This window comes from Paroedura picta, chromosome 2 (assembly GCF_049243985.1).
Source record: "Paroedura picta isolate Pp20150507F chromosome 2, Ppicta_v3.0, whole genome shotgun sequence".
NCBI classification, from domain to species: domain Eukaryota; kingdom Metazoa; phylum Chordata; class Lepidosauria; order Squamata; family Gekkonidae; genus Paroedura; species Paroedura picta.
Genome location: NC_135370.1, coordinates 182,739,060 through 182,750,449, shown reverse-complemented (window position 1 = coordinate 182,750,449; position 11,390 = coordinate 182,739,060). Strand labels below are relative to the sequence as shown.

General features: G+C 53.0%; 1 protein-coding gene across 1 annotated transcript in view; it reads left to right on the top strand.

Annotated features, from left to right (window-relative positions):
• Positions 1-8,488: 8,488 nt before the first annotated feature.
• Positions 8,489-11,390, top strand: part of PYGL (glycogen phosphorylase L) — a 39,658-nt gene continuing 36,756 nt past the window's right edge. Inside the window, exon 1 of the mRNA XM_077324091.1 lies at positions 8,489-8,630. Coding sequence (XP_077180206.1) covers positions 8,517-8,630 — 114 coding nt within the window. The 5' untranslated portion in view covers positions 8,489-8,516. The remainder of the gene's footprint in view (positions 8,631-11,390) is intronic.

The window sequence follows — 11,390 nt, the reverse complement described above, 5'->3', positions numbered from 1 at the left end:
GCCCCTTCCACTGCTGAACTACTTGGACTGTGATTCCCCAACCCCTTTATATCTAGCTGGTACCATTCTCCATGTAGTTTAAAACCCATTACTGCGGGTCTGATACTCTGCTGCCTACAGGAACCTTTCCCTGCCCTCCTCCAAGTGACCACCTTTCAAATTCTTAAAGAGATCCAACCTGTCCCCTCTCAGCCTCTTCTTCTCCAGCTGAACATCCGCAAGTCCCTCAGCCTTCCCTCCTCGGGATTGGCCCCTGGATTTTCATCTTTGCTGTCCTCTGTGCCCACTCCATTTTGTCCACATCTTTTTTGAAGTGAGGCTTCCAGAACTGCACACAGGACTCCTAGTGCAGTCTGACCAATGTGGTACACAGTGGGAGTCTTCCTGTAAAGAGCCAGTGAGCGATGGCTTCTAATATGGCAAGCCGGGTTTGATTCCCCCACTCCTCCACATGCTGCCAGCCGGGTGGCCTTGCTCACCGCTGCACTGATAGAGTTGTTCTGACAGCAGTCCTATCAGAGCTCTCTCAGCCTCCCCTCCCTCACAGGGTGTCTGTTGTGGGGAGAGGAAAGGGAAGGCAACTGTAAGCCACTTTGAGACTCCTTCAGGGAGAGAAAAGCGGCATATAAGAACCAACTCTTCTTCTTCTTCTTCAGTAATCTCAGGGCTCTCTCAGCCTCCCCTCCCTCACAGGGTGTCTGTTGTGGGGAGAGGAAAGGGAAGGCGACTGGAAGCCGCTTTGAGACTCCTTCGGGTAGAGAAAAGTGGCATCTAAGAACCAACTCTTCTTCTTCTACTTCAGTAATCTCAGGGCTCTCTCAGCCTCCCCTCCCTCACAGGGTGTCTGTTGTGGGGAGAGGAAAGGGAAGGCGACTGGAAGCCGCTTTGAGACTCCTTTGGGCAGTGAAAAGAGGGGTATAAAAACAACTCTCCTTCTAAACACCAAATGTGACTTCATATCCCTTCCCCTTCTAAGAATGCCCGCGTCCAGGTGGGATCAGGAACTCTTTTGGAATTACAACTCATCTCCACCATACAGAGATCAGTTTCCCTGGAGAAAATGGATACATTGGAGTGTGAACTCTGTGGCGTTGAACTTCTCTGAGATTCCTCTCCATCTGGGGCTCCACTCTCAAATCTCCCAGCATGAAACTGTGAATCGCAGCAAATTAGTATACAGATAATAAAATAATTAACAAACAGCACCTTGAAGACCAACAACAGTTTAATTCCGGGTACAAGTGAGTGCCTTAGCATGAATAGTGAGAGAAGAACCCAATATCTCTGTTAAACCCTGGGGCTTCCATTGTTCTGAGTGCTATAATACCTTGTAATTCAGCAGTCTGCCATCCCAGTCTGTCTGAAATTCCTTTGTAATAAAACAGCTACTTCGGGGTCCCCCATCGACTGCTCTGGGAGATTAAAATGTTCTTCTGCAGACTAATTTTGATGGTAGCTTCATGTATTCACATGGTTTGTTGTTGTTGTTAGGTGCGAAGTCGTGTCCGACCCATCGCGACCCCATGGACAATGATCCTCCAGGCCTTCCTGTCCTCTACCCTTCCCCGGAGTCCATTTAAGTTTGCACCCACTGCTTCAGTGACTCCATCCAGCCGCCTCATTCCCTGTCGTCCCCTTCTTCTTTTGCCCTCGATTGCTCCCAGCATTAGGCTCTTCTCCAGGGAGTCCTTCCTTCTCACGAGGTGGCCAAAGCATTTGAGTTTCATCTTCAGGATCTGGCCTTCTAAAGTAGCACCGTTATAATAAAGTAACACATTTTTCCTTCCCTACAACCCTGACCTGGGTAGCCCAGGCCGGTCTGATCATACCAGATCTTGTCTGCTAAGCAGAGTTGGCTCTTCTTAGGATGGACGGGAGACCCCCGGGAAGTCCAGGGCTTCTAGCCAGAGGCAAATCACCTTTGAATATCTCCTACCCTGAAAACCCTGTGGGTTGACCATAAGTTGGCTGTAGCTTCACAATGCTTTTTACCCGCCATGGTTGACTCACTGTGAAACAGCAAACACTCTTTATTGTAATCTTCTCTCTTCACTGCAACCTATTTGCCTCTTTCCTTCTTTAAATACTACTCCTTTACCGCTGTTTCCTCCTATACTGGTTAAAATCCACACCCGGTCTGGCCAGCTCTCGCTCTGGAGTCGAGGACCCAGAGACTGCACGCATGCGCCACATCTAGGCAACGCATGGCTCAGATTCCCTGCGAGCTTTTACGGCCTGGCAAACATGAAATTGCTCCCGAAGTATAGAGGGGGGAGGGACATCCAAGGGCAGGGGTAGTCAAACTGCGGCCCTCCAGATGTCCATGGACTACAATTCCCAGGAGCCCCTGCCAGCGAATGCTGGCAGGGGCTTCTGGGAATTGTAGTCCATGGACATCTGGAGGGCCGCAGTTTGACTACCCCTGTCCAAGGGGTTTAGTGGTGTTCAGTGTAATGAGCATTTATCAGAAGTTTGGCAGCTTTGCGATGAAAGATGAAATGGAAAGATCGTGGCTGGATGAAGAAAGGCGAGGGGGGGGGGGTGTCTTCAGGGCCCGTGGGGAAATGCCTGCGCTCAGAACTAAGGCAAATTTTAGCTGATGGCATCTGTTGACAGACCAGGAAAAGAGAAAGTACCCAAGGAACAGAGGGCTGATTCTTCCCTGTATGGTCCACAGCAGTGCTTGCTCCGGAATCCTTTGGCCCGCAACAAAATTAGCCATTAAGCACTGATCTTCTCTCTCTCCTGCTGCAGGCCACACTGACTCAGTCGGGGGAAAGAGTTTTAACAATTCGGCTTGAAGAACCCTTTCTTTATAATCCCCCCTCAAGGGGGGATTCTAGGATGCAGTTTCTCCCTGGCTCCTGGGCCCAACACATTTCTGCAAAGAAATTAGCCATTTCTCTCCATTAAGTTTTGGCCTTCTCTCTCTGTCTCTCTTTGTCTCTGTCTCTGTCTCTCTGTCTCTGTCTCTCTGCTGTTGCAGGACAGGCTGATTCGGGGAGGGGGAGACGAATTCTGGGGAGATGAGTTCTATTCCACCCTCGTCCTCCCCATGCAGCCAGCTTGGCCCAGCCATAGTTCTGTTAGAACTGTTCTTACAGATCAGTTCTGAGAGCTCTCTCAGCATTCACAGGGTATCTGTTGTGGGAAGAAGAAGGGAAGGTGATTGTAAATTGCTCGGAGACTCCTTTAGGGAATGAAACAAAGGGCATAAAAACCAACTCTTCTTCTTCTAATATGTGAGTAATGTTACCAACTGCCCTTGCTCCACAGGCCCTCATGCTAAACTCTTTAATAGGAATAATAAGTTAAAATGAAAATGACCTGGGCTTGTTAAGTCTCCCTTTGTTGTTCTGGCTGGCCACACAGAGTATTGCAGGACTGGAAAGTCAATGCAGAGTTTGCTTGCGGGCGACCAGGAGACCAGATGGGCCCCTCCCTGCAAGGTTTCTGACCCTCCAGGCCCTGGGGCACATCTTGATAGTCCCCCTGCTCAGACGAAGACCAGTGCAGCAAACAGGTTGCAGACGCCTCTGGCTCCAGCCAGTGCCTGAAGGCCAAAGCTGACGTGCAGCTGGACACGACAGCCCCGTCCCTATTTTAAAGCCATTTTAAAATGCCACAGCCCTTGGCATGGCACCCCTCTATTTTATTTATTTATAGATTCAAGTGAGTGACTGTGTCGGGTTGAAGCAATAGGACAAAGTTGGGGTTCAGGGGTACCTTGAAGACCGATGACGTTTTATTTGAGGTGTGACGGAACCGGCCTGTTTTTGCTTTGTAGGCCCTGTTCTGCCTCGCCCACCCCCTTTTCTGGCTGGCTGAAGACCGACAAAGTATTATTCCAAGTACCAACCTTAGTGGGCATGTAATACTATGTCAGATACAGAGAGACGGAATTCTCTCAGCTGTTGCAGTTCAGAAAATTCTGTTTCCCTGCATCTGACAAGGGGGCATGCCCACGGAAGCTCATCCCTTGACTATTACTTGACTGGATATTACTCAGGCTTCCTCGGGAGGTGGTGGGTTCTCCATCTTTGATAGTTTTCAAACAGAGGCTAGATAGCCATCTGACAGAGAGGTTGATTCTGTGAATTTAGGCAGTTTGTGAGTGGGTGGGCAGGAGGGATTGTGTCCATGCTTGGCTCTCGTGGCTTTTTCTTGCATGCCCAGGGAAATGCTGATTCCAAGTTCTGTCAGAGCTCTCTCGGCACCACCTACCTCAAAGGGTGTCTGTTGTGGGGTGAAGAAGGGAAAGTGACTGTAAGCTGTTTTAAGACTCCTTCGGGTAGTGAAAGCAGGGTATAAAAAAAACAGCTGTTCTTCATCTTGATTTGGGATTCTGTGCCTACCTTAAGCTTCATTCTTTTCCTTCCAGTGTATTTATTCTGCAGCTACAATGTCTAAAATGTTTATTCTGCAGCTACAATGTTTAAAATGCAGTTTTCTAAACTGGGGTGGAACATCAATAGTAACATGTGTGGGGGGTGTCCAAAATTTTTTTTTTAATTACACTATTGCTGCACAGTCAAGTTCAACAAGCGCCTTCTATTTAAATCCTTGTGGTTCAGGTTTTTCACATGCATTTGAGCACTGGTGGGTTGCATGAAAGGGAACAGGAAGGAACTCAGGCAAAGGGGAAAATACATTTCTGAAACTGACTAGACTTTTTGTTTTGAAACTGACAAACAGCTGCTCTGCAATAGGGGACTATCAGCCACTGTGGAAAAGGAAAGTCACACAATCGCATTATATGGAGAAACAGGTTGAGTGTACAGAATGCATGGGAGAACGCACTGACAAGGGTATTGCAAGTTGTGATCATTGGCATTTTCTCTGTGTACCTGTGTGCCTGTGTAGTGGACTGCAATTCCACCATGCTTTGAACAGGGCTGTGGGTTCCTCTGGAGGGCCAGCAACATGGCAGAGAGGCCGAGGCCTTCCTAAGGACATCAGAAGAGCCCTGCTGGGTCAGACCAGGGGCCAATCCAGTCCAGCCTCCTGTCTCACACAGGGGCCAGCCAGTTCCTCTGGAGGGCCAGCAACAGGGCAGAGAGGCCGAGGCCTTCCTAAGGACATCAGGAGAGCCCTGCTGGGTCAGACCAGGGGTCCCTCCAGTCCAGCCTCCTGTCTCACACAGGGGCCAGCCAGTTCCTCTGGAGGGCCAGCAACAGGGCAGAGAGGCCGAGGCCTTCCTAAGGACATCAGGAGAGCCCTGCTGGGTCAGACCAGGGGTCCATCCAGTCCAGCCTCCTGTCTCACACGGGGGCCGGCCAGTTCCTCTGGAGGGCCAACCACAGGGCAGAGAGGCCGAGGCCTTCCTAAGGACATCAGGAGAGCCCTGCTGGGTCAGACCAGGGGTCCATCCAGTCCAGCCTCCTGTCTCACACAGGGGCCAGCCAGTTCCTCTGGAGGGCCAGCAACAGGGCAGAGAGGCCGAGGCCTTCCTAAGGACATCAGGAGAGCCCTGCTGGGTCAGACCAGGGGTCCATCCAGTCCAGCCTCCTGTCTCACACAGGGGCCAGCCAGTTCCTCTGGAGGGCCAGCAACAGGGCAGAGAGGCCGAGGCCTTCCCCTGATATTGACTCCTAGCTCTGGGATTCACAGACTTTGAGCATCCAATTGGGGAGATTCTCCGCAGCCACCATGGCTAGTAGTTACTGATAGACTCATGCTTCATGAATCTGTGTGACCCCATCCCCTTAAAGCTGTTCCTATGGCCCTCCCTCCCTCCCTCCTCTGTCAGTGAATTCCACATGTTAATCCCTCTCTGCGTGAAGTGCTGTTTCCTGTTGTCCTGGGCTTACTTCCCATCAGCTTCACAAGTTAGAGAATTTTGATCTCTGCCTACCTCTTGCATAGATTAATAAACCTCTCTCATATCGTCCCATTTCCCCCCCCCCCCATCCAAGTTGTCTCTTTTCTTATCGGAAAAGTCCCAGATTCTTCTGCCTTTTCTCCTAGGGAAGGGGCTCCAAAATCCATCACCCAAATCCACCCCTTCTCTGCGTATTTTTCTCTCTCCGCTGTGGCCCTGTGGAGTTAGGGGAACCAGCCCTGCACACGGGATGCCAAAGGAGGCCGCCCCTTCGATCTGTGGGTTCTGCAATCCACATCCTCTTGCACCATTCCAGTCCACTGAGGAAACTGAGGAAATGGTTGAGGAAACTATTTCACCGTCTCTGAAGGAGTGGCCGTGCACACGAATGCTTACGCCTTGAATAAAACTTTTGTTGCTCTTAAAGGCACCCCTGGGCTGAATCTGCCCGGGTCGATTCAATCGCTGCCATCTACACTGAATGCGATTTCCATTTTGAGTTTGGGCAATTTAAATTTCCCCTCTGCAACATGCATGATTGATCCGGAGTGACCCTACCTTCCCCCCACGATATCCTGGAGTGGATATAACCTTTGTTATTTGAAAAATTGCCATGAGTAAAGGTGCAGCTGTCTGCTCTTCCCAAACTAACTTGCTGCCGAAAAGCCCTGATTGGCCAAGGCTTCAGTTCAAAGGCTTCCTCCTTCCCAGAGTGCAGGGCTTCCCTTAAAGGGGAAGCCCTAGCTTCTCTCGGCAGAAGCTCCAGAAGCCCTAACTTCTCTCGGCAGAGATTTGCCTCTTGGATTTATTCCCCGAACTCTGCTGTCTCCAGTCCTCTCTCCCCCCCTCCCTCCGTTTAAGGAAAGAAAGAGGCTCCTGTTGCACTTGGCTCCTCTCCCCGATCTGAGGTTCCCCAATCAAGTGCAGAACACTTTCTGTTTCAATGGGGGGGGGGGGTGATAGAGGAAGACCCGAGTTCAAATTGATCTGGATTCAGCAGGATCCACAACGGAATAAACAAAGTAAGTGCAGAATCAGCCCTGGACTCAAATGTCCTTCTCTGTAGAGATTCAAGCAGGTCTCTCTGTGGGTCTGAAGCAGCAGAACAAACTTGGAGTCTTGGAGAACCTTTGAGAGCGACATAGTTTTATCTAATGTATCAGCGCATGGTCTCAGATTGTTCGATCCCTCCATCAGGCTTTCTCAACCAGGTTTTGCTGAAACCCTGGAGTTCCTTGATGGCCCTGGGACACTTTCCCGAATGGATGGAATTAATTTTTTGTATATTTAAAAACTTTGTTAAACTTTTATCATCAGGCTATAGGACCGTATAGGGTCATGTTGACCTGCCCCCTCCCTAACAAAATGGCCAATGAGGGGCCTGGAGGGGGTGGGAAGGGGAGGGGCCCTGGGTGGGCGTGTCCACAGCTCTGCTTCCCAGCCATATTCTGCAGGATTCACACTTCTGGGGTTTCTGCAGGATTCACACTTCTGGGGCCTGAATAATTTCTCAGGGGGTTCTCAGAAAGTTCAGAAAGGCAGCAAATATGTCGAGGGTGAGCAGCAGATTAGCATGCAACACAATGGCGAGACTCCGGTGGGTTGTCATGTTGTTCCTAAATAGCCCAGGGGAACCTTATCAGAGCTGGCTTGGTATAGCAGTTAACAGCAGCAGCCTCTTATCCGGATTTGATTCCCCACTCCTCCTCCACATGCTGGGAGGGTCTTGGGCTAGTCACAGTCCTGTCAGCACTGTTCTCGCAGAGCAGTTCTCTCAGAACTCTCTCTCAGCCCCTCAACCCTCACAGGGTGCCTGTTGCAGGGAGAGGAAGGGAAGGCGACTGGAAGCCACTTTGAGACTCCTTCGGGTAGAGAAAAGTGGCATATAAGAACCAACTCTTCTTCTTCTTGATATCAGGGCTCTCTCAGCCTCACCGCCCTCCCAGGGTGTCTGTTGTGGGGAGAGGAAGGGAAGGCGACTGGAAGCCACTTTGAGACTCCTTCGGGTAGAGAAACGTGGCATATAAAAACCAACTCTTCTTCTTCAGTGATATCAGGGCTCTCTCAGCCTCCCCTCCCTCACAGGGTGTCTGTTGTGGGGAGAAGAAGGGAAGGTGACTGGAAGCCCCTTTGAGGCTCCTTCGGGCAGTGAACAGCGGGGTACAACAACCAGCTCTGCTTATTTATGACCCACAACGATGCATTCTGGGGATGTAAAGTGGTCGTGTGCACGCTCCAGAAAGCTTCTACCTTGAACAAGACATTTTGGGTCCTCAAGGTGCTCAATTGCTCCTGGACAGACTTTTGTCTGGGTGAGATTTGGGTGGGTCGTCCTGTTGGTGTGAAGCAGCAGAGCAAAGTCTGAACCCGGGCAGGGGGAGGGGGGCTTGAAGGCTGCCCAGGCCACAGGAGGGCCTGCCTGCCTGCCTTCTCCTCAGGCATTTCTGCTTTCTTGCAAAAAGGAACGAAAAGGCTGCGGGATTGCACAGCGTCGGCCTCGGGAGAGGGGGGGGCGGGGAGGTCCTGCTGGCCTTTTGCAACCGAGATGGAGCGCTGCGGCTTTCCGCGGCCCTCCCGCCCTGGCTGGCCGGCCTCCCAGCCCGGGACAGTTTCCTCCCCCCCCCCCTGAGCCACCCCCCTTCGGAAACTCCCCCGGGGGCGGGGCCGTGGAGGTGACAGGCGGCCGCCCTGGCCAATGGGCCGCTATAAAAGAAGTTCGAGGAAGAGCCTGCTTTTCCCCCCCGCCGTTTGCAGAAGCTGCTGCGCCGCAGAGCGACTCCCCGAAGGGCCTTTTCCTTGCCGGGGGCAGGTGAGTGGCGGCGGCCGTCGCGGGGCGTTGAAGGGTCGGGGCTGCCGCGGCCGCTGGGGGGGTCCTCCTGGCCCGCTCCGCGCCTCGCTTGCCGGCCGCTTCTCCTCGCCTGCCCCGCTTGGCCGGAGCCCCGGGAGCTCCCCCGGACGCGCCAACGGGGCTGGGGACGCCGTTCCTGCGGGGGACTCGGAGACGGAGGAGGAGGACGAGGCGCCTCCTGGTTGGGCAGCTCGGCCGGGCCCCGAGGGAGCGGCAGCCCGAGGCAGACACGCGTCTGGGCGGCAGGAGGCCCCGTTCACACGTGCAAGCCCGCGCCCTGCCCTTCCTGCCGGGTGGAGCTCGACGTTTGGCCGCGGGGTCTGGCCCTTGGAACCGTTCTGGGCTGGAGCCGACGGCGCCGCCTGCGGGGAGTCCAGCCCGCCCGAGGTGGCCCCGTCGGTGCTGTGCGCTGCCCTTGGGCCGCCCTTGGAGAGCAGCGGGGGAATCCTCTTCCTCGCCGCCTCCGGGCGCTTCGGGGGCTCCAGGCGGCCAGGAGTTGAAAGGGACCCCGCGCCCCTTGCAAGGCAACGCCACGGGGTCCTTGGCTCCCGCTTCGCAGCCCGTCCAGCAGCAAAAAGACGGCGCTTAATAACCCAACAGAGCTGTCGACCCAGCGGTGTGGGAGGGCGCCGGTGCAGGACTGTAGCAAGAGCCCAGTTTGAGTAATAGAATCCTAGAGTTGGAAGGGACCTCCTGGGTCATCTAGTCCAACCCCGGCACTATGCAGGACACTCACAACCCTCTCACCTGCCACCCCCTTGAGCCTTTCCAGAATCAGCCTCTCCATCAGATGGCTATCTAGGCTCTGCTTAAAAATCTCCAAAGATGGAGAACCCACCAGCTCCTGAGGAAGCCTGTTTCACTGAGGAACCACTCTAACTGTCAGGAACTTCTTCCGGATGTTTAGATGGAATTTCTTTTGCATTAATTTTATCCCATTGGTTCTGGTCCGTCCCTCCGGGGCAAGAGAGAACAATTCTGCTCCATCCTCTCTATGGCAGCCTTTTAAATACTTGAAGATGGTTATCAGATCCCCTCTCAGTCGCCTCCTCTCCAGGCTAAACAGACCAAGCTCCCCCCACCTTTCCTCCTACGTCTTGGTCTCCAAACCCCTCACCATCTTTGTTGCCCTCCTCTGGACACGTTCCAGTTTGTCAACATCCCTCTTCAACTGGGGTGCCCAAAACTGCACACAGTTTGTTGGTACCTTGAAGGCCTGCAAAGTTTCATGCAAGTGAGAAGCTGTTGCTTCCTTGCATCTGAAGAAGGGCGCCTGCACAGGAAAGCTTGTGCCCCAAAGAACCCTTTTTTGACACACACAAGGGTGGTCAGGTTGTGGCTCTCCAGATGCCCATGGACTACAATTTCCATGAGCTCCTGCCAGCTGCTCCTGCCTAGCCCAGACTGCTGGTGTGTGTGTGGGGGGGGGGGGAAGAGCATGAGGAAATGCTCTTCTATAGAAAAAAAGAGATTCCCTGCATGGAGAGAGCTAGCTTGTCAGGATAAAAGCGAACTTTAACATTGAGACTTCTGCTTGGATGGAATCGTTGTCTATGGTGGAATGTGAGAGTCCGTTGCTTCTAGGACTGCAACAGCCCAGCTGTGGGCCATGAAAACATCCCAGAAGCCTTTTTGGATCAGGCCAGTGGCCCCTCCAGTCCAGCACTCTGTGCCACAAAGTGGCCCAAACCCAGGTGCCATCAGGAGGTCCACCAAGGGGGCTAGAACTCCAGAAGCTCTGCCACTCTTGCCCCCCAAGCACCAAGAAAGGCTGAGCCAGTTTGGTGTCGTGGTTAGGAGTACGGACTTCTAATCTGGCATGCCGGGTTCAATTCTGCACTCCCCACATGCAGCCAGCTGGGTGACCTTGGGCTCGCCACGGCACTGATAAAGCTGTTCTGACCGGGCAGTGATATCAGGGCTCTCTCAGCCTCACCCACCCCACAGGGTGTCTGTTGTGGGGAGAGGAAAGGGAAGACGACTGTAAGCCGCTTTGAGCCTCCTTCGGGTAGGGAAAAGCGGCATATAAGAACCAACTCTTTTACTTCTTCTGAGCATCCCTGTCCCAGATATGAGAAGCCATGCTGGATCCTTAATAAAATCAGAATCCAGTGGCACCTGTAAGACCAACAAAGATTTATTCAGGGCATGAGCTTTCGAGTGCAAGCTCTCTTCCTCAGACTCAAAGCTCACGCCCCGAATAAATCTTGGTTGGTCTTAAAGATGCCACTGGATTCCGATTTTATTGTGCTACTTCAGACCAAGACGGCCACCCATTTGAATATATGTCGGATTCTGCCATTGATCCATTCCAGTACTCTGCGTCACATAGTGGCCAAACCTCAGGGGCCACCAGGAGGTCCACCAGTGGGTCCAGAACTCCTGAAGCCCTCCCACTATCTCCCCCCCCCCATGCCAAGGCCCCAAGAAGACAGAGCATCCCTGCCCCAGCCACCCTGGGCCTACTAGCAATTCAGGGCCCCCTGCTTCAGACGTTCATCCAATCCCCTTGTAAGAACATCAGCGAAGCCATGCTAGATAGTCCAGTGGCTAACAGTCACAGAGGGGCTCCGCTCAACGCGTTCCTCCAATCCCCTCTTGAAGCTGGCTGTTGGGAGTCATGGCCCCTTCTCCCAACCTCCCTGAGGACCAGACACCTGAAGAGGGTTGACCTCCTTACCTCCCACCCCCAAATCCCAAAGCCTCCTATATCTTTTAAAA